Here is a 23246-nt window from a genome sequence, read left to right as displayed (position 1 = left end):
GAAGAGAACTTTGTTTCACCATTTTGAGAGGTACAGATTAATGTTCTGAATTCTTAACACGAAGTTTTCTACTGTAACTGATCATTAATCATCTCTTTTTTAATGAAATTATTATGTGAATTTTGATAGAATACAGAGGGCCACAAAGATGATCAAGGGCTGGAGCACCTCTCCTATGAAGACAGGCTGACAGAGTTGGGGGTTGCTCAGCCTGGAAAAGAGAAGGCTCCAGGGGGAACCTTATAGAAACCTTTCAGTACCTGAAAGGAGCCTAGCAGAAATCTGGGGAAGAGCTGTTCACTGGGGCATGGAGCGATAGGATGAGGGGTAATGGTCTTAAACTAGAAAAGGGTAGATTTAGGTTGGACATTAGGAAAAAGCTCTTCACTATGAGGGTGGTCGATCACTGGCACAGGTTGCCCAGAGAGGTGGTGGAAGCCCCGTCCCTGGAGATGTTCAAGGTCAGGCTTGGTGGGGCTGCGAGCAACCTGATCTGGGAACATCGTCCCTGCTACTGCAGGGGTTGGACTGGAGGAGCTGTAAAGCTCATTCTGTGATTCTGTTTACATATTGAAGATACATTAGACTAATGACAGTGTGTCTGTTTAGAACGGTCTCTGTGCTACATGAAATATGTCCATTTACTCTAAACCACCAAAACGCTGTATAAAAATGTTATTTTTTTTTGTAGAACTCTGTATGTATTTTGATAAAGATTAAGGCTGAATGGCTTAGGTAGACTTCATTGTTAACTACATGAAATTGCTTCTACTTAACTACTCAGACAGCTTTTAGGCTTAGACAGTGTCTATTAACTGAAGTAACTGCAGCTTTTAAGATCACAGAAATGCTGACTGAACCTCCCCCCCAGTTAAAACAGGATAGCAACACTTAATGTTATAGTGAACCGGGCCCAAGGCAGCAGAACTCAGTTTAAGGAAAACTTCTTATAAACAAGGTCTGGACAGAGCAGTGTTCAGTGCTTCCATTCAGAACTAAATGTTTATTTTGGCTTTGCTTTTAGTCTTCAAAAGAGAAGAAAATCTGGGGCAAAAACTGTTTCTCTTCTAGGTTTCTGCAGAAACCTGAACTCGTGGTAGTTGTTCTGTGCCAGCAGGTGGTAACACCACAGGACCTCCACCCTGAGATACCTCCCAGCAGCAACCGTTGTCAGACACAACCTGCACTGACCGTGTCTTGCAGCAGCAGCCAAGGGAACAACGGTGCACTGCTCGGCTGTGTGCCATCGGGTCCTGCAGGAGGTGGGAATCTACAGTGGTGCTGTTCTTTGCAAAATCCATTAAGGTTATTGATACAACTGAGCTCTTTTCTTTAGAAAAAGATTATTTATTTGCCATGTTTAGTAGGAAGATGACAACTGCTACACTCGTCTAGTGCTGCCATATTCTTAATCCAAAAACATAAACAACTGTCCATAGAAGGAAAGACATTCAACTTTAGGAAAAAGACTACAGGGTTTGTTGGTTTGCTTTTTTAAAGCTACCTTTTTATAACCAGTATTTGTACCTACTAATTTTGTGAGGTTAGTCCTGTGGTAGTGAACCGCACTTCCTAGAGAAAAGCACTAAAGTCAAACCACAAAGAGGAAAACAACTCATACATACAACTTTGGACAACGTGAAGACGAGAGCAGTAAACAGACGAGTGAAGAGTCCAAGTAGCTGCAAGCCCAGCAATGTAACAACAGGAGTAGCTGTTTACTGGCAGCTGCTGTTTTCCAGAAGCCACGTCAGAAGATGCTGTACGAAGTGAGCCAACCAAAGAGAATCACTGGCAGAAAATAAGATTAATAAACAGAAAACTCTGTACTTACTATGCTAGTTGAAAAACTAAACAAAGAGGAAAGCACCACTAATTGTTGTGCAAGGACTGAGGCTTTTCTACTGCAACCTGAGCTACCAGAGTCAGAGCTGGTACAGTCATTGCAAGGTAAAAGTGGTAAGATCACACTCATGGTGCTTCAGTCAGCCTGGAGTATCAAAAGCAGACACAAATACAATTGCTTTTCATGAAATGAAGTTTGGGTATGTTTGTCATGTACTTCGAAAACACCACAAAAACCACAGACAAGGCAATGTGTTGGCAATTCCCTTGTGCATTAAGTTTATTTTTGTAATGGAACTGCACCCTTTATTACTCTGAGGTATTTAGCAAAAATCCAGTATATCGTCATCAAAATAACCACACCGCCTATGTAAAAACATTCGTACAAAATCTGTGTCAAATGTCAAATAAATACATAAGTTCTGATATTTATGTAAAGAAAAGTGATTTGGATACTCTTACAGATTAAAAAAACCTGGCTGTTTCACATATCTTAGGCAAACATTCAGTTTTACATTAAAACAGACCTCAACCTGAAGCCCAGTTACAGGTCAAAATACAAATGTAGAAACTTAAAAGTGCCAACAAAACAAGGTAATTCAAGTACAATAAATGTTAAAAAATATATTTATTTATTTAAATTTTTAGATGCTTCCAACAAATACAGGCCATCAGGATTTAAGTAAAACAAGAACATTTGAGATAAAGGACAAGAAACATTTTGTTCCAGAATAAAATAGAAATTATTAATCCACCATCTTACAAACAGAAAAGTCCACAGCAACTTATAAAAAAAAAACAAAACAAAAAAAAACCCAAAAAAAAGACTTAGGAGTTTATTTCTGTTTCGAATATGGCCTGGAAGAATCACAATTTACATCCCAGCCACCAGGAGATGATGACAACTTTTCTGTATCCATGCCCTGGCTGTAAGCAGACAGAAAATAACTGCCCCCTTCTTGGTTCTGGTTTGCAGAAGAAATGGGGTATGGTGTTCCCAGAAAAGTCTGATGAGTGAGCACATTAAAGTGACTGAACTGATGGGACATGTTTAATTGTCTACTATAAACTTGGAAGTTACTGAAAGGAGTTTGTTCAGCCAAATTGTGGTTCTCTCCTTCAGCAGAACACGTTGTAGAAACTGGAGTAATTGGCTGTATCTCTTCCAAGTCAATTTTAGAAGTCTTTTCCATCAAGCCAATTGGTGCTTCAGGAGATAACTCACGAACTGAGAAGCAGCTTGCTTTTGCTCCATGTGAGCCCTTGGTCTCTGTCTGCAAAGCTTCCAAGTGACTCTCATACTTAGAGGCATCATTGCAGATTTCTATTTGTGAAGTTTCATCCCCTGAATCCAGAGACATGTCCTCCTCATCCTTTTCCTCATTTTCTACAAGAACTACATTAAAAAAAGAGAAAGTCCTATTCTATTGAAATACAAACTTACGTTAGAAAAGCTATACACTACTCACAGAGTGTTACGCTTCAGGTCTGTGAGTCCAATATCACTCAAGTCTTGGTCTTCTGCCACTCTTGTTCACTTACTCAACATACACACTTAACCCTCTGTGAGTGTCCAGTTATTCCGATGCTAAAAGCTTCTGCGCATTGTGTTCATGTTTAGTGTTGGGAAATCCCAACTCCCAGCTCCAAAGGGGTAAATGTCAAAACAGCATCTAAAGTTATACAGTAGGTGAACAATTAAAGGAGTACAATTACTGGTATCTCAGCCCTTTTGTTACGGTTTCTAAAAGCTATCGTTAAGTTTATCCTTTTCCTGAAAACTGAGTTACACCACTTGGGCACACATCTACTTTCTTCAATACCACGTTAGCCTATAATTCTGTATTTAAGGCTTCCTTTGATGCTCCATCCTAGCTGCTTTCCCCCCATCATTTAAAACAGAAAAAGAGTAGCTTGAGAGTTGGGTTTTCCTGGCCATCTGTAGCGTTCACTTACAAGAGTAAAGCACAGCAGTTCAGGGCCCTCCACCCCACCCCCCTCGTTAGCTAAACACAGTATAAGGGTGTGCACTATTACCTGATTGTCTTTCGTGAGCATCCAAGGGAGGGAGGCTGTTTTCAGTGACCGAGTTGTGATATCCAACAAGACACTTAAAATTCTGCATGAAGTCATCAACAGTAGCAACCACTATTCCATTATCAATGTAATTTGAAAGTGTTTTCAGACTCTTTTCTAAATTCATAAAAGGACATTTTGTATTAGTATTTAGCACCTAGAAGAGGGAGAGAAATACTGATAAATTTTGGGTTTACCTGTTAAGAAGACAACGTGTCTCTGCTGTATGTTTTGAGCCTGAAGCCTAATGAGACAGTCTAACTCTGGAGCATTCCGAGTTTGAGAATCGCAGTTATGGTAAGACAGAATCTCAACCAAGTGCTTCTTCTGATAGGTGTTCAGAAGGGTCAGCAGACTCAGGGCATTAGCATTCATTCTATAAATCAGGAAAAAGCGCACTGTTAGAAAGGTAATACTTAGAGTGACCTTAAATCAAGTCAAAAGACAGAGATGAGTTCTACTTAACAGGACTGTGGAGAGCTTAATGAAAGCTGAAGCATTTCAACCTCTGGTATGTGAAGAGCACTACTTACCTCCCCAGCTCTTTAAGTTTTTTTTGTATTTTGCAGTGGATTTTCCACTGCCATTTCCCATCTGGGGTATTGAGATCCTCCAGAAACTTTAAGAACTCTTTTAGTTTATCTGTTTTGGAGATATTGAACACAAGTTAAATTTTGTGGTATGCAAACTGAAAATACTGCTTCAACGTATACGTAAAGCTGCTTTGTTTTCATCAAAGCAGTCACACAACTACGAGCATTAACCTAGCACTGCAGGTTTTCTTCCTAGCAGATCAGCCAACAACAATATTCCAAAACTGAGCTGCTTTTTTGTAGGTCAGATGCCCAACAGTGGAATCTGCTTACATAAAAGCTGGATTTAGTCATACGTGACCTGCCTTGCTAAAATATCTGTTTAAAAAACCGGTAACTTCGTGAAAGGAAAGAAGTGACAGAAGGTACTTTCTCAAGTTTTTCTCTAGCGTATCTGTGGACTGAGTAGTAAGGAACAAAAGGTCCCATATCCGTAACTACACAACGTAAACACACTCAGAGATGAGATCACCAAGGTCACGTGTTCCCCAGAAACACGCTCTCCTGAGAAGTCACTCAGGTAAGAAAGAGACTGAATTAGCTCAAGTTCTCAAAAAAAACCTCACAAGAATTAGACAACTGCAATGACTGTGGCATCTCTCTCATGTTAGGCTTTATTTGTTTGTTAGGCATTTTTTGTCTGTGTTTTAAAGCTTCAGAAAGCGTCACACTTACCTATAGTGATAGACTCTGGATTAAGGACAGATTCATCTGACACAACAAAACCACCAGACACAAACAATTCGTTGTACGTGTGATTTTTCACATCATCCAAACTATCGACACCCGCAAAGCTGACGCAAGAAAACCTCTTCAAAGTTACTAAGCCAGGTATCTGTTTAAAAATGTTACAAGTCAGAGATGTATACCAAAGATCATACAAAAAATAAAAAGGAACTACAGAACGTTGCTACTAATGCAAAATGTCAAACTTCATAACATACTTTCAAAGAAGTACTTTTTTTATTCTTGCCTGGGGAGGCACCCTCAAAAGTATGACAGGAATGGGGCAGTGGAAGTTAAGCACTTTGGATAACTTCACTGTCCGCCCAGCACAGGCTCATAAACCACAGCTGTCAGGAACACCCAAGGTAACGTAGCAGCTGCCTCCACTTGCCATAGCAGCACCACAGAGCTAGAGGCAGAACTACTCAGGTCTCTGTACAACTTTACAACTACCACAAATAAATACACATTAGCACACACGTGGAGGTGAAGAAGCTACGGGTATCTGATGTAACAAGACTGGGGTTTTGTTTCTTCCAACAGAAACTGAACACAGGACATCATTTAACTGTGCTGTTATGAGAAAGTAACCTTGCTCAAAACGAGCTCGTCTGCCTCTGTTTAATAGGAGCTTTCTCTAGTGCACATTACTGTGTGAAATACCTTATGGATGAGGTTGGCAATGTCTTCATTCTGGATGATGATCAACAGTTTGTCTAAAGCGGCTCTTCTTTTCAGGAACTGTTCTGGATGGCACTCTGTGTTACCGAGCTTTGTGAGGTACTCCTGACACCACAGAAAGAGAAGATGTGAAGAAGGAGTGAACAGGCAGTTCAGCCAGAACAATCCCCACGTAATGACCACCCTAAGCAAGTTTCCTGTTCTAATTAATCTCAGACTGGTTTCCCTGTCTTTCCGATGCATTAATTGGAAGGATGTAGCAACACAGAAATAGGCTGTTTCAGCAAGTCAGTCATTCCTACAGAATCCCACAGAGATGGCCAACTGACCATCTGTCAGCACGGCCAGACACTGCAAGTAAAGCCAGAAGTGTTTATTATTTCACTTTCATCTTATACATTTCATTACAAAAGAACAGTAATCCCCAAAAGTCACCTGCACTATGAACCAGAGGGGAAGGGAAAAAACCAAAACCACACACGTCAACTTTCCATGTGTTCTTTCTAAAACAGCAAGCTGTCACATTTTTGCCCTTGTTATCTCTTGTCCATAAGCACAGCAGTGTCTTCAGAAAGAACCAAACTACAGCCTGTGCTGCTTTCCAGCTCTAAGAAAAAGACTGACGTAAAAGCTAAACGTGAGTGAGACCACCTCAGAAGCTCAGACAGGAACAGGACTGCCTACTTTCACAACTCAACCTTCTCTGAAACTAATTTCAGACTACCTTATGTTTGCAAGTCCAGTTTTGTATATTCTGATTTGAAAGGCACTATTTTAACACTAGAGAGGTTGAACTGGACCATACTTACCTTGATTTCTTTGCAGAGAATGCTTTCCTCTTCTTCATGAATATAAAATTTCACAGTGTTTTTCTGTACATCTTTAATAATTTCAACCAAGCTGTTAAATACTTCAGGTTTTAACTGGCTTATGAAATCAGAAAAGGCTGGTTGGATAGAAATGTTTACGTTCTCCGGGGATTTCTGTGTCTTTTCTGCTGGCTCCATCAGATCACCGCTGGAAGAGGTCTGATCAGCTGTCAACGCGTCCTCTGCTGGAACATTTAACACATGATCTGCTTCCTCCTTCACTAAGGGTAAGCCTGATGAGTGCTGCTCATTAGAATCCAGATCTTCCACCGCGTTATTACACAGTGGCTCTGATAACAGCGCGGCGTCAGAGTCCCTGCAGACAGGTAACGCGTCGGGCGCAGGGTTCAGCGCAGCGCTACCGACCGCTTCTGCCAATTCAGGACTAGAATGAATTGGTGGAGTGTGCTTCACACACGAAGAGGACAAAATGACACTATTCAACTTTTCACTCAGTGTCTTTATGTATTCCTGGACAGAAATCTCCGATGCCTGTAAACATATGTATTCAGAAAGTCTCATTATCCTCTCTGGGGCAGAGAAGACTGATGTGGACATACCACTAACGTAAGCAATATTCTTTTGCTGCAAAATTTCCTGAATCTTTCTTGCAAAGAGATTATATTCTTCTAGTAGTGTAGTCTCTATTATTGCACTAATGGAATGCTTAGTTGTAAAAGGCTGATCTGCCAGCCCACACTGATCTTCAAGTTTCTCCACTTGTCTTGTATAAAGTCCATCTTCTGCTGTCCCCTTTTGTGTGTCTGAAAATGGAGAGTATGGAAACTGATAATCAGAACTTCTCTGTCTATTTATTACCCGGGGGTCATTAGGAAGTGCATCCTTTGGCGGTAAATTCACCAGCGGCTCCTCTGGTGATTTCAGACCTATGTAGGAAGAGTTAATCATCATCATCTCGTGTTCGAAAGCCATACGCAACTGACACACCAACACCTCAAAACAGTTTTAAAAACAGCATTACTGTTGTGCCTCCCCCTCCAACCAACTTAAATGCAGAGACCCAAGTGCTACTGTCTGCTGAGGTACAGGAGCACAGCAAATGTCACAGAGGCTAACGTGGCACAGCAATAAAGTTAAAGCTTGCTCAGAAAAGCAGAACACAAGTAACCTTCCCAGAGATAGCATCTGATTAAGCACAACAGGAACTGCCTTAACTAACAAAAAAAGTCAAATTAGAAATCAAGCAGGGTGACTAATTATTCAAATGTATTTTTATTTTCTACTAGGTTATAATCCTCAGACTCAAAAGGCTTATTTCAGCTACACACTACCTTGTGGAGCTAAACTGCAAATTACAAGCTGGATGTCTGCTTCGGCAATTGAGAATAGAAGTTTTTTTGCTTGAAAAGGTAGGACATAAGCCTTGCAGGAATTATTGCTACACAGAATCAGTTATGCTGCAAGGAATTCGGAAAGCCTGTTGTAATCCAAACCTCAGTTCATTCCTGCAGCACTCTGTGTCTTCAGCACCCACATTCAGAACTATCGTTTTGTTTGGTTTTAAACCAAAGTTAAGGCTTTGTTGCCATTAACAATATACACACAAATATTTCAGATGCACACAAGTGTTTCAGTATGTATCTGTTCCGTAAGTACTTCAAAGGAGGTTTTCTTTGTTTGCTTTGTTTTTGTTTTTCTTTTAAAGTGGTGTGTTATTGTTAAAGCCAATACAGTTGTAAGCAGAAAACCAGATTTCTAGAACAGAAGCAATAACCAAAATAGCATAGACAGTGTTTCTGAAAGTTAGTGTTCTTTTGGAATGCAGGGGGTTTTGTAGCCAGGTAAAAAAAGTCATATTCAGTTCCTAATTTGATCACGTCCATCCAGATCTAAAAGGAAAATCATCTGCCACTAATGGGATCCCTTCTTCACGGTGACAGCGTGTTAATTTTACAAGACCTTGAAGAACTCAGTACCAAATCATAATGTTAATGAGCAACTTAGTTTAGGCTCATTTGAGATACAATGCACTTAAAATATGTCACACATCTCATTCTTCTTGACCTGCTCAACACTTAAGCTACATCACTATTGTAATCAAGAAACACTGTACTACAAGCAAGTCCCAGTAAGATTGAAAGCTACACCGTGGCTCTAAATCTGGGGCTACTTTTGTAACTTGTCACGTTTTAATACAGCTCATCAGCTGCACACCAATTTTTAACAATGAAATTTAGTTCTGTGGCTCTCCTGTCTGCACCCCCAACACGGGTAAAACTGCTGATAAAGTACACAACCCACCCATCCTGAATCGATGGCAAGTTTCTGTAACAGTTATATTGGGAAAAATGCTCCCAAGCTATACGTGATTGAGAACTGATTAGGTTATTTGTCAAGGGTTATTTGATGTTCTCCAGAAAGAATCTTCGTTTTTTAAAAAAGCAAATGCCTTTGGTTTTACTAAAGGTTTTTATTACAATAAACAGAATTTAAACAGAAAGAGATACTGTTGAATATGAATATAAATCCAAAATATTTTCTAATGTGTAAAAAACAGGATTAAAAAAATAAAAGGATTATTTAAACTCAAGTTACCGTTATTTAAACGGAATTCTCTGAAGGTGGCATCCTTCATAGATGAGACCTTTGTGATCTTTGGGTCACAAGTCCTCACAAAAAATAAATGCAAGAGCAAGGAGCAAAACCCAACTAAGTAAACAAACACCTCAACAACTACTGAGTATGATTTCTGATTTCAAACATACCCTTTGTTGGTAACACCTTGTAAGTGGATACGTCAAAGAAACCAAAGAGAGAACTGCCTCAAAACATCCCTAGGAAGAGCAGCTGTTTGAGAGCTGCTGAAGGAGTTATCCTCGCAGATTAAGAGTAAAATTTGTCACTGCTTAAAAGAGGTCCTTCCACAGTGACTCCAGAAGAGGATTCTTGGGTAGATTTTAAAACTGGAAGCCTACAATGTTCTGCCTCGTCCTAGTCAAGACGAACGTCATCAGAACCACCACTTTTACAAGTGTCTATTAACATACTGTCTTCTCTTAAAAGAGAGGAAGAATAAAGCAAGAACAAACACCACTTATGAGCTTAATGTCTGAAGCCAAAGAGTTGTCTCAAATTCAGACCAAGCCCAAGTTAGGATGGGTTTCTTAACACACACACATGCCCAGGTTAGCTTTCAAATAAGATTCAGGTTTGCTTAGTTTACTGAACTTAGAAGTTCACATCGCATACTCATGAAGAAATGAGCAACCCTACAATACAGCAGTAGAGCCCAGATGAGTTGAGGACCTACAAACAACTGTCTCCTCCAGCACTTTCTGATGTCAGGGAAGAAGCAAGACAGCTCCCTGCTCCTCGAGTCACAAACTATGAAGTTAGGTTTTTAAAGCTTAGCTGAACATGATCCCTGTATCAAAAGGAAAACATTTTTGTTTAAAATGAAAAACCAGACTGCTAATTTGCCTTCCTGCAATTGTGCAGAGATGGAAAAGAAAGACTGATGTCCCTGAAGTCCTTTCTATAGCTACCTTGCTACAAACATGAGAGAAACAGAGAAGCCATTCGATTTCGAAAGCAATCAGTTTCAGAAACGAGCAAAGCTTCCTTTAAATTGTATTACTGAAGTGATCGTATTTCCCCAAAACAAAAATTCAAAGCCCTCTAGAAGATGCTAAACAGGAAGATATGCCCAGTAAAATTCAAGTGCCAGTGGCCCAGTACATTAAAGGCTCTTTTGACTGTCCTACAGCCTTCTGGATGTACTTCAGTGAAGTGAGTCCACCTGCTGAGCAGCGTATTACTGATCCAATTTCCTGAAGAAAATTCAACACGAGGCAAGAATGCGAGCTGCTCAGCAGTTCAGGCCATGATGACAAATGCAAACTGTCCCACCCACTCCTCTCATCTGTTCGCTTATCTCCATGTTTTCACAGCTGATCCTCTTGAACTCTTCCTGCCCTTCCTGGAGCAGGGCAGCAGTTGGCACTTGCAGAGTTTCTTGGTATTTCTACAGTACCTTTTCCACGATCATACCGCAGAGCTAGCCAATAATGCAGTAAGAGCCAGTTTGAGGAACTGACCTTGTAGGAGCTCAAGAAATCCAGTGGTGCTCCAGACAATCTCTTCAATCCCTAGAGAACAGCACTTCTCCCTCTCAAAAGACTTCAGGGACTTTTTTTTTTTCCAGTAAGATTTGTAGTCTCACAGGTGACTGTGCAACACATCAGTCAACTGCCAAACCCTCGCAAGAACTTCCACATGCGGCATCTAGGACGTATTACAGTTTTTAGATGCTTAATAATACATTTGTTATCCCAGTAATCATATCCTCATCTATATGCACAGTGGCTATTTCCTCCAGGAGTAAAAGAAATCACATCCTATCCAAACAACTTCACACTCTCCATACTATGTAACGTAGTAAAATATCAAAACAGGTTTTTTTTATGTTTGGCCCTTAAAGAAGGTGCTGAAAGCGTTATCCAGACCTACCATCATTTCATTGAAAGGCCTATGAACACTGAAGGGAAGCCCGTTTCCCCTGCCCCTCTCCCTTCTCAGCCAACCAAAAAAGAGCTGCTGAACTACACAGAATCACAGAATCGCTCAGTTGGAAAACACCTCTGAGATCATCACATCCAACCGCTCCTGTCTACCCACTAAACCATATCCCTAAGTACCTCGTCTACCCACTCCTTAAACACATCCAGGGATGGTGACTCCACCACCTCCCTGGGCAGCCTGTTCCAGCTTCTGACGACCCTCTCAGTAAAGAACTTCCTCCTTATCTCTAACCTGAACCTCCCTTGGCACAGCTTGGTGCCGTTTCCCCTTGTTCTATCCCCCATCACCTGGGAGAAGAGCCCAGCACCCACCTCTCTACAACCTCCCTTGAGGCAGTTGTAGGTGGTGATGAGGTCTCCCCTCAGCCTTCTCTTCTCCAGGCTAAACAACCCCAGTTCCCTCAGCCGTTCCTCATAAGGCTTGTTCTCCAGAGCCCTCACCATCCTTGTGGCTCTTCTTACACAACTGGGTGGGTATCAGAAGTGTCCAAGAGACATTTCCAGCATTCCTGGAACACAATCGGAAGGTTTTTACTCAGATGATGCAGTTAAATTCTATCTGGATTCTGTGATAAGACAACTTGATTTGTAGCCCTGAATTTAGAGCTCTGGAGTATTCCTACTGCCCAGCTTCCACACAGTCCCAATCCATGCTTTTATGCTCTCCTAAGACTTGACACTGTTGCCTCATCAAGAAGTAGAACAAGAAGCTTCTCCTCTAAGATTATTCAAGATGTAAATGTTTAGATAAGGACAAAGACTCTGGAGCACTTCTAGTAGAGAAGATTGATATGGTAAGAAGCAGACTGTGTTTTACACAGAGAACACATTTGTCATGACTTCTCGGGATGATTAGTTGCAATTACCCACCCATCACAACTTTCACTAGAACCTAGGACATTCAGAGTCTGAATTCAAAACAGTTATGTACCTCACCACGAAGTACTCAGGCATTCACATTTCTAAATTATATCAGGATGCACCCAAAGCAATATTCTCCAGCAGTATCTGTTTTCATCCAGAAGATTTCTGTATTAATCAAGTATCAGAAACATTTGCATAGGAGATCATATATATAAATATATATAAATGCTTGTATACCAACGTATGAGCCAAGAATGGGTTCTATTTGTACTCACTATTTGTAGCAACATAAGAGTTAAAAGTATCTTACCTGTAATAGGAATAAGCTTCCAGTGCATTCCAACTTCTCCCGTATTATTAGGGTTGGAATGTTGCCTGCGATAAACTTGTTCTGTAGGTGTACTAGGACAGAGACTGTAGTCTTCAAAACTACTTACACTTCCAGTGCTTGCTTCCTAAAAAACAATGCAAATTCTCAGCTGAAACTTTTTTTTGGTAGTGATTAAGGTTTCACATTGTGAACAGCTGACACTATGAACACACCTGAGCTCACCAGCATACTGGCAATTTTGCTGTCAGTCAAGGCAAGGCAAACTTGGAAGTGTTTACATGAAGTACTTCAATATTTCTTTTACCTGTTTGATAACAGCTGAGACAGATGTCTTTGCTGCTGACCCATCATTAAGTAAATAAGACAGTCGTGAGCACATGCCTTAGAGTACAGAAGCTGGGCAGGACAAGGAGGAAAGGAGGCAAAGAGGGGCAAAAAATTAGGAAAACCATCCTCGGTCTTTTTCAGGCTGTTGTCTTGGCAGCTGGCTAAAGCCGCGAGATGTTCACGTTACTGAGGAACTGCCTGTAACTAGTGTCAAATCTTCAAATAATCCAATTTTGTCTCACATTCCAGATCATTAGAAGCAAACCAGCACGGAGATTACAGGTAGGGCAAACTCTTTCCTGCTCCAGGTCTTAGAAACTGGGCTTTGTGTAGCAGCATCAGTAACAGAGATCATAGAACAACCGCTCTGCAGAGTAATGTGATCGAGCACACAGCTGGGGCACTCTGAACCCCGAGTACAAGAGCCTTCTTCTGAAAGTGTTCTGCCAGTTTTATGCTGTCATGAAAAGTAAGCCACCACTGCATCAAGAGAGCACGTAAAGACAGTGAGGCTTGTGTTTGAGTGCTCAGAATTTTTCAAGTTTGTTCACACAAACTAAATAAAGCCAATTCCCCATTTCTTTTTTTTAATATCCACAGAGCATTTAAGACCTTCCACTATGCACATTTGTTAACACTGTCTCTCTCAGACACTGCTAGAGGGACAGAAACAAGCCCATCCTCTTTTCCACAGTACAGGACTGAAAGATAAAGGATTAGAATTGCAGGATCCTCACTTGGGCACACAAGTGAAGGTCGTTTTCCTGCCCTGTAAAATGCCTGCTGCTATTAAGCAAGAGAGAATACTCCTTTTGGCTGGACAAAAATCAGTTCCCAAAACTGGAGCAGTAGCCACAATTAGAGCAAACATACGCCGTATGATTGTAAAGCAGTAAGAATCACTTTATTCACCCTCAGGTCCCCATTGTGGCTAGGCTTCACGAAGGAAGATAAGGGAAGGGCACTACCCACGCTTGCTGCAAACACGCTGACGGCTGAAAAGGCCGATGTGGGATAGGCAAGTCCGGTTGCAGAGGGCACAGTGGAAAGTCTCCTTAGGCGGTACTGGCAAGGTGTCGTTCTTTCTGCGTTGTCTTTTCTCCTCAAGACTGATTCTACGTGCGCTCTCAGAGGGGCAGCAGCGTCATGAATGGTGTCTCCACGTCTCCATGATGGCAGTCAATATGGCCAAAACCGAGGTAGTGTTTCAGGGAGTCCTTGCGTCTCCTCTTTGGGGCTCCTCTGTCACGGCAGCCGGCGGCAAGTTCACCATAGAGCATGATCTTAGGGAGGCAGTGATCCTCCATCCTGGAGACGTGCCCTGCCCAGCGCAGCTGCGTCCTCAGCAGCATGGCCTCAATACTGGTGACCCTGCCTGCTCAAGGACAGTGACATCAGTCACGCAGTCAGCCCAGTGGATGTTTGGGATTGTACAGAGGCAGTGCTGATGGAAGTGCTCAAGGAGTCGCAGGTGGTGGCGGCAGATGACCCATGATTCAGACCCGTATAAAAAAGAGCAGACAGTACAATGGCTCTGTAGACATGAGTCTCTGTACTTTTCTTCAGGTGTTTATTGCACCAGACTCTTTCATGGAGTTTTCCGAAAGCTCTGTGTGCCTTTGCCACCCTGCTGTCTAGACCCTGAGGTATTGTCACCAGAAAAGGTCACTCACACACAGAGTCAGCTGAGGTGAGCTGCTCCCATTGAGGGTTTTCAATCGTTTGTAACAAACCAGTCCAGAACCCATAAAATACAACTGGCTTCCAAAGACAAGTGACTCAGTTTTGCCAACCTGTTCGGTAAGAACAGTCCTACGACTGATACATTTATTTTTGCTTTGCATTTGTGGGGAGAAGAGGGAAGAAGTCTGGGTGCATAAGCTTTGAAGGAGATTGTCTCAACTTAGATCTAGGAGGAGGCTGGTCATAAAAATGCCTGTTTCTGTGCCCGAGATGGAATTTCAAAATCATAACAAGCCATCATATCCAAACCACCTATCAGCTCTATAAGGCTCTAGTAAGTAGGACACAATTATTAATGGCCTGCCCTGCATTCCTTGTTGGGAGAGAATCCATACAGAACAGCAACTGCTGTTATAAAACTTATTTTTAGGAAGAGTACCAGCTAGGCAATAGCTATGATGAAGAACTCTCAAATCTCTTCTTCTGTTTCAGGTTCAGCAAACCTCAAACACCCTCGCCAGACCAAGCGTCACCCCTGAAGGAGGAGGAGATGAAAGGCACTACGCAAGCTGTTACAGTAACACGGTACCTATCCCGTGCAACAACTTCACAGATTGCTAAAAAACCACTACAAGCAAGGTGAGATCCAGATTAGAGTATCTTTTTTTTACAAGACATAAAAGACAACTGCAAGGCTTTGGCCTCAGCAAAAATGAAAAAACACCCTGAAGAGCACTCAGCACCAGGATGACGGAAATTCTGCTGCCTACTGCTCCAGCAGCAGCGTATCACACTTGCTGAAAAGCTACTGAGGAAGACTGAGACAGAGTTGCTTTCCATCTTTCTGTAATGTAATTAAATTAAGAATTCCTGAAAGAGTAGACATAAAGAACCAGGAACACACATCTTACAGTTAAAAAAACTTCCACATACACTCATACTGAACAGAAAAGCTTCACAGAAAAGTTAGTGCTTACCTATGTTTACTGATGTACAACATTAGATTTACATTCTTCATTCAGTCTCACAATATTTATGACAGCAGTACATTTATTATCACCATCTACCTACGTGGCAGTTTCACTTACTTGTATATGTAGCACGTGTTCAGGGCCTGCTTCATTAGCTGAAAGCCGCAGATCAACATCAACAGGGTAGGGTAAACACGCCACCTCAGTTTCCAGTATCACTGGGCTTTGTGGGTCCTTAAAGTTCACATTTTCAGCCTGAGCAGCATTAGGAAGCTCACCATCATCTTTGTCCTGTGCTGGAATGGATTCATATTCATATTTTTGTCTCATATCCTCTTCAATTTCATCAGTGCTTAATCCTAAAGCTTGATTTACAGACCGTGCCAACGATGAATCCAAGCGTCCTGCACTAGCTAGTGTTTCTAGAAGTAGTTTAATGAGGCCATGAGTGTCAGTAACAGCAGGGTTGGATACATCTTGCTGCCTCAAGTCAGTGTCCTGTCCACCAAGACCAGTATTAACCGAGAAAACAGTGTGTGGCGAATCCAAGGTTCTGCCCCCTTAGAGTGCGGGGGCCGGAGGGGAAAAGTAATCCATTACTAAGTTTTAAAATAAAAGCAAAACCAGAGCCCCACCCAAACACCTACCACGTACCCACAGTCTCAGACTTTAGCATCAATTTATACAGTACACATACATTTAATTTCTTAACAAGTTAAGTTTTTAAGCAGGTTGATAAAAGGGCAGTTCCTAAAGCTCCCCGTATAAATAATTACATTTTTTAGGTCACTCAATACCATACTATTCTGTGTTTTAATAGATGTCACATACTTTGATCGATGTATTCTATGGAAACCTCATGGAATTCTCCATCTCTTGTTGAGAGAAAGATTAGTTTGAGAAAAATATTTACTTGTCTCCACCCTACACCGTTGCTCCAGAAGCTGATGAGTATCTGAGATAACTTGTGAGCACCAAGTATAAGCCTAAAACTTTACCATGCCTATTTGTACTAAACATAGCCTTAGAACAGGGTTATTCTTCTTCTTTTCAACCCCCTGGATGAATAACTCTCATAGGTATTTATTCTTCTTTCAAAGAAACAGGCCAAGAAACTACTGTGATTATCTGATGAACCCCTAACTCATTTATCAGACATGAAAACCTAATCATGTTTAGTAAGTCACAATATTTGAGGTAAGAGTTTTTGCAAGGCAAACAAATTACTTTTAGGTTTATGTAAAGGCATGGAATTCAAGCCAAAACTAGATATTGCTGTTTGGGCATCACTGAAGGAGTTAAGCCAAAGTTTTGCTTTAAACAGATACTGTTCTGATTACAGCCAGGTAGAAATGCATTCACCTATCTTACATTAACAATCCACGTACAGAGACCCTGAAGGTTCAGACTTCCAAAGAGGTATCCCAAGATCTAGCACGCAGCCTGCCCTCCATCTCCTCTACCCACACGTGCCAGTATCTTTTGTCCCTCAAAAAAAAGAAAAACTTATTCCTAAAGATCAGCCACTTCATCTCCCAAAGCGGTTCACATACACATGAGAATGAGTGGTGCCTGATGTAACTCCCCCCCTTTTTTGTGTCATCCTTCTCTACCCGATTTCCCCCCTTCTGAAGGGGGCCTGTATCACTGCCTTCAGAAAAGGGTCAAGGAAACAGAAATCAAAAGGGGAAAATGTGGTTTTTTGGCAGATCTTCAGTATCAGATAATATCTGTGATAATCATCTGAGGTTTGGATGTAGCTATTCCATGTGTAAAATAATTAAGTTTGTTTCCTTTATCCCACTACGCTGACTTATCACTATTACTGACTATTTCAAAATTTAACTATGCTCATGCTTAGAAGTTTAATTCTCCCCTTCAATCTAAATTTATTAGGTATTATTTAAGGTTTTGGAGCCATCAAGAATTCCAGCAATGCCCAAAGTCAAACTCTGCAAAAGACATTATGGTATCGAGGCTGCTCAGTACCCTGTATTAGCAAGTCTCTGGACAGCTCCACAGCTAAGGCAGCTCTTTGGAAGTCTGCCCTCTTTCCAAAGAGGCACAGCAAATGCAGCCTTCATAAGTCCTGCAACTCGTCTGCCACAAAGAGGCAACCTACAGAAAAATGAATTGCATTTCTATTGACAGACCTCAGGCCAACGTTTATGTGAACTGCCATGCATTGAAATATCCACAGCATGCAAAAAACAGTCAGTCTAAAGTGATTAAGTGTTAAGAATGCTTTAATTACACTGTTTAAAGAAGAACTCTAAGCAAAGACTTCCTTACCTTCATACTGACAACTATTCTCTGAAGATTCACTCGTTTTTAGGTATTTCCGCAAATTTTCAGAGTGCTTTTCCAGCTTCCTTTTCAGACCACTTTTCATTCTAAGGTCTTCGGAATCAGAATCTCCACCTACGTTCTTTTTCCTGCACTGGATTAAGTTAATAAGTTCTTTGAGTCTATCGGGATCGTAATCTCCAGAATGAGGCGGTTTGCGCTTGGCAGCGGTGGCTTCGTATTTTGCACGGATTCTTTTCCCGCTTTTTGCATTTGCAAAATCAGAGTCGTCTCCTGTGGCTTCATAATCTGAGATGGGACTGAACTGTTGAGGTTTCCGATTTCCCTCCATCAGTTCCTTAGCTCTAGAAACAGGTAGTTGATATGCCTCACAACCAAAAATATAGTTTTGCAAGGAGCTGTCAATATGAGATTTATTTTTTGGAGCAGGGTAAAGAAATTTTTTGTCATCCAACCGTGATTCATACCGATATAATACAAATTCTCTATATTTTCCAGAGCCACTAAAGCATCTTTTCAAATACTCATTTATATACTTTTCCACAACAGCACTGAAATCTGCAGTAGTGTCTTTACGAGACTGGATTAAAGCAAAATGTAGAGACTGAATAAACTTTGTGAATTCTGGAATGATTTCCCGATTTTCGTGCAACACCACGGTAGTTGAATTTTTCTGTGTTCCAAATGGAACACTTTTTTGTGCTGCTATAGGAGAAAAGGGAATTCACAATTAAAATCAAATCATAGAGCTATAAATCAATGATGACTAATTAGCAATATTCTGTATTATACATATTTGGTGAAACACAGTTTGGAATGACTGGAGAAATGACCCCAAAACCAGGAAAAAGATTTTTTTTTAAGTAATCAGCTTTAAAGTCTACTTAAAAGTCAACTCACAGCGATAGTGAACTGCTCATTTTCATACTTTTGCAGTAACCTGTGTCCTAGATACACACCATTTCCAATTTAAACCACTTTACAGACCCTTCTAGAAGGTCACTTCAAAGGTTTACTGAGGTTTACGAAGAAGCAGCCTAACAGCTCCCTGCAGGAGACAGGGAAAACGTTACTCCTCCCTCTGCTATCCCGATGCATTCCTTGTGCTGCTTTTAAGCTCACTCGACCCTTATAAAATGATTCAGCTTCGTAACCCAGCAGAAACCTAGTTTTTCCCATCCCCTTGCAAAGCAAAGCAACTCACTGAATTAAAGACATGCAACAGGAGCATGTCCCACGAGCAGATTTCCCTGCCCTGGGAAGCTGTTAGGTCCTCCTACCACATCCTTGACACAGCAGCTCAACAAAACTAAAGTTTCCTTCTTTTATTTTATTTATTTACTCACAATCTTTCCCCCTTCCAATCACAGACTGAACTTTTCTTCATTCAACCATTTAAGCACCTCCAAAGACTCAAACCAGGGATTAACCTTGTGTCTGATGGAAATTGGAGCTCACACATCTTTGAAATGCCACAGCAGCAAGACCTGGAGTATTCTTAAGGAACTGGCACGCACACACTTTAAGTGTCATATATTATATTATATTTCCTCTTACCCAATCTATAACTGATTGAATTTTCACAATTGTTACTTAAATAAGAAAAATGTAAGGTGCTTATTAAAATAAGAAAAATTGAGGTGAGAATCCAGGAAGCTGCCAAAGACTTAGGACAAGAACTTCTCTGTAAGAGTGAAATGCCTGGAAAGAGCTGGTTTTGACAGTACCACCTGTAACTTGCAGCAGGTCAAAAAGGCCTGCATTCTGCTGCAGCACCTTACTGCAAATTTCAGCTGTAAGAGATTAACTTTGAAGTCTCATCCCAAAGCATTAAAGTGCTACTAAAGCCAAGTCCTTTCAGTCATCTTTTATTACCTGGTTGCATCAATACTTTCTTTGCTCATTTACTCAGTTTATGGTGCATATCCCGATGCAAAGAAAAACAACCAAACCCCAAAGCTACAGGTTTTTAACTACTTTTAACTTCTTTGACTACTTTAAAGACTTTCAGATGTTTTGTCCTTAATGCTTTGATGGTCAAAGAAAACCTTCAAGCCTCTGAAGTGCAATGCTGTTACTAAACCACAGGCCTCAGAATAGTGATGCTCCGTTCTACTAGAATACAATCGAGGAATTTGAACACAGTTTTATTTTCTAAAATATGAATAAACAAAAGTGTGGTAACAGCAAAGCAACAAACACATTTGGAACACCATCACCATAACCAATACAAACTGTGATTGCTAGTTTGTGCTGACAGGCTGTAACACTACAAAGTCTTCGACAGAATATAAACTACATTTAAATAAGCACGTACAAAATACTCTCAATACTGAACAAACTTACTTGAGCTCATTATACCTCTAGGTTCTGGAAACAGAAACAATGCATGGAGCATGCGGGACCGTCCCGTTTGGTGGTCTAGAACACAAGACAATAAAATCATTTGAAAAGAAGACGACCACTATGCTTAAAAAGTACCCAAAAACCCAACACCCTAAACCAAGACAAAACCAACTAAGTATGCATACCATAAGGGGACATCATTTGCCAAGGAGAAAGAAGAAAAAGAAATCCTCTGTCCAGAAGTGGTTTCACAAGAACCTGTTTTGAAGCAAGAAAGTAACACATTTCCAGCAAAGACATTTGCTCACTACAAATGCTCTTACTGTCTTAAGCTAAATTCCATCATGGGTAAAGTGTCCTGATACAGTATTTTAAAATATGCCACCTAAGGAATTCCAGCAAGGTCATGATCTTGTAGTACGCCTCAATTACTAGTTAGTAAAATTATTTTTGAAAACAGGAATAGTCAAATCTGTTGCACTCACAAGTTTCTCTCTCTCTAGTTTTTGAAGTAAACCCTCCAAGTGACTACCAGAACGGGACTTCTCCACAACTTCATAAAGGCTACAGTACATGCCATTCTTCAACACTGATGTGATACAAGGGTAGAAAGAAAACGTAAGAAAAACACAAACAAAATTGTAATTCAGAAAACTTTTTTAAATTATGGATTTTAAGAAAATTAAGCTAGAACTTCTTACCTTCTTTTGCTCCTAGGTAAGTTTCTTTATAGAACAATGCTGGTGAAACTTTTTTCTTCAATTGATCAATGCTTACAACATTTTCAACCTCAAGCTTCTCTGGACTGGAGACAAAGGGTGAAGGGAGGGAGAAAACAAAATAAAGACCTCTTTTTTCCCTCCTCCATAGTCCTACCTTCATTGACCAAGAACTATCAACTACGTGTTCTTAAAAATCAGTTCCTTGGACTATCTCCTGAGCCAGTGATATTTACTCCTGTCAAGGAGTGTGTGTCATTTCAAAAGGAAAAAAAAACCAACCCTAACAAATCCAAACCAAAGAAACAAAGATGCTGACAGAGTTGTGTGCAGCTCTGGACACAAGAGTCACGACACATTTAGAGCACTCAGTCAACGTTTATTTTCAGATTTTCATCTGAATACATCCAAAACTCACCAGTCTCTACTAGAAAGAGTTTTAACACAGCAGTATTTCACACTTATTCTTTAAATGGTAATACTCACAGCTTGCACGGAAGGAAAGGACGTGCTGCTGATTTCAAGGAAACATGGCACAGAAGTTTGCCTTTATTCCAAAGCTGTCCCCTCCATAATGTGTAGTTAGATTTATCTAAATTAAGACAGAAAGAGTCCAAGTGAAACCACTTGCTAGGTGGGACTGAAAGGAGATGGCAGTAAAGAGGCTGCTGAATCTCCAAAAGCAGTTTAGGGAAAAATTCATACTCATACCAGAAGAGTAATAATATGTTAAATAACAACTGAAAAGGTAACAGAAAGGGTGATTACAATCCTATCTTGTTTTGACCTGCTGAGCAGAGCAAGGGAGGTTGGTATGTCACCTGTACCTGTGTATTTAAGCATGCTCTTGATGCCAGCATCTGTGGAACGATATCCTCTTTCCTGACCTTACCTGTCAACCACTTTCATACATACAATATTTTGCTTGAATGAAGTCCAAAGGAAAAGCAGGACAGAGGATCATATTATTTGAAGTGCCACTGAACAGCAGATTCAGGAACAGAAGGTAAGTCCTTACTATGCTTTAAGTGGAAAGGGGTGGTGGGGGGAAGAGTTTTGATTTGGATCAGTTCTGGTACAAGAAGATACACATTAAGGTGTCTGTTTGGTCATCCAGTATCAGCAAGGGACACCTGCAGTCAGTGCTGGTACACGATAGAACTCAGGTATGCAGTCTGCATAACTAAGCATTACCCTTAAAGACAAAACTACATGAGGAAAAGAGTCCAAAACCTTCCCTGTCTGTATCGTAAAAGCAATAAAATTTAAATTTATTCTTACCTGTACTTCTGTCTGTGTGGAAGTTGTTGGATCTAACAAAAAAAGACAGTGTCAAGGTTGAGACAGAAGCTTCTGGCTACTACATTTGACATTAAGGATGTTTTATCAGTCTAACAAAATAGCAACACTGACAACTCTAACCTCAAGCTATCCCTGCTGCAGCACCTTGTGCTATTTTAGATATCCTGGTAAGTACTTTTAGCACTACACAGTAAATTCCCACGTAAGGATGTCTCCTGGTCAGCACAGGTATTATACCGTACCTGTAATCCACTACCCATTTAGATACTCTCTCCACAAGCAGTAAGACAACACCAGAGAAGAGTTCAGTGAAAAAGTGTACTGAACATCTTTTCAGAACACCAAGCAAGATAACTCTGTGAACATTTTTAAGTCTGTGAATTTCCTCAGTTAAAAAAAAAAACAAACAACCCAAACCACGCACACAAAAACCCAAACCCAAACACTTCATGCAGGGATTCAAGCTCGGCAGAAGGTGAGCAGGTAAAAGGAGCACCAGAAGTGCTTCCTCCAGGGGCCAGCCTGCTGCAGAAATCCAGTTCTGTCACCTCTTGCTTTGCATTGGAAGTTTTCATTATGCCAAGTCCCTGTGACACATCCATTCATTTCCACACTGTTCATCTACATCAGTTCTAATCTGCTGCCAGGAGCTATGAACTCTTCATCCTGCACAGTCTTTCCAAAACTCATCTCCTAGCTTACCTTGACGGAGGGAAGAATTTCGGTACTTGAACCATTTCATCTTTGTAAGTAAACGAAACCACAGCGTAAGGACAAACATGTCTTGGTCTTCGCCTTATCTCATCAAAGCCATATTCATAGAAATAGTACTACAAAAGAAGCAAACACAGTGTGACATTAGCAGTCTGGTAAACTGTTCTGCAAACACACCAACAATCCATGACCTTTCTTTACTGAAAGGTGTACTCTGTTTCACGGAACAGCTTACGAAACACAGCTCATGATTAATTACTTAAACAAAGGGAGTTTGTTTGAAACCCATTATGCTAAATATGAACCAGTATATAAAACAAGTCTAAGTTACTACAATAAATCACATTTATG

General features: G+C 40.8%; 2 protein-coding genes across 2 annotated transcripts in view; one reads left to right on the top strand and one right to left on the bottom strand.

The window, feature by feature from the left end:
• CCDC66 (coiled-coil domain containing 66) overlaps positions 1-2531 on the top strand; it is a 25213-nt gene extending 22682 nt beyond the window's left edge. The window contains exons 18-19 of the mRNA XM_010184309.1: positions 1025-1262; positions 2494-2531. Coding sequence (XP_010182611.1) covers positions 1025-1262; positions 2494-2531 — 276 coding nt within the window. The remainder of the gene's footprint in view (positions 1-1024; positions 1263-2493) is intronic.
• A 150-nt stretch (positions 2532-2681) lies between these two features.
• FAM208A (family with sequence similarity 208, member A) lies at positions 2682-23011 on the bottom strand (the record flags this gene model as incomplete). The annotated part of the gene is made up of 17 exons (XM_010184308.1): positions 2682-3241; positions 3883-4038; positions 4119-4297; positions 4455-4563; positions 5190-5349; positions 5904-6026; positions 6731-7677; positions 12506-12650; positions 15625-16067; positions 17800-18516; positions 20161-20235; positions 20346-20418; positions 20646-20749; positions 20862-20965; positions 21366-21471; positions 22161-22192; positions 22884-23011. Coding segments are annotated over 17 exons (4161 nt in total), but the record flags the coding sequence as incomplete, so codon positions are not given.
• Between the last annotated feature and the right edge of the window lie 235 nt (positions 23012-23246).

Source organism: Mesitornis unicolor, unplaced genomic scaffold, assembly GCF_000695765.1.
Source record: "Mesitornis unicolor isolate BGI_N332 unplaced genomic scaffold, ASM69576v1 scaffold28335, whole genome shotgun sequence".
Taxonomy (NCBI): domain Eukaryota; kingdom Metazoa; phylum Chordata; class Aves; order Mesitornithiformes; family Mesitornithidae; genus Mesitornis; species Mesitornis unicolor.
The sequence above is the reverse complement of the archived record's forward strand: the minus strand, read 5'-3'. Positions and strand labels throughout refer to the sequence as shown.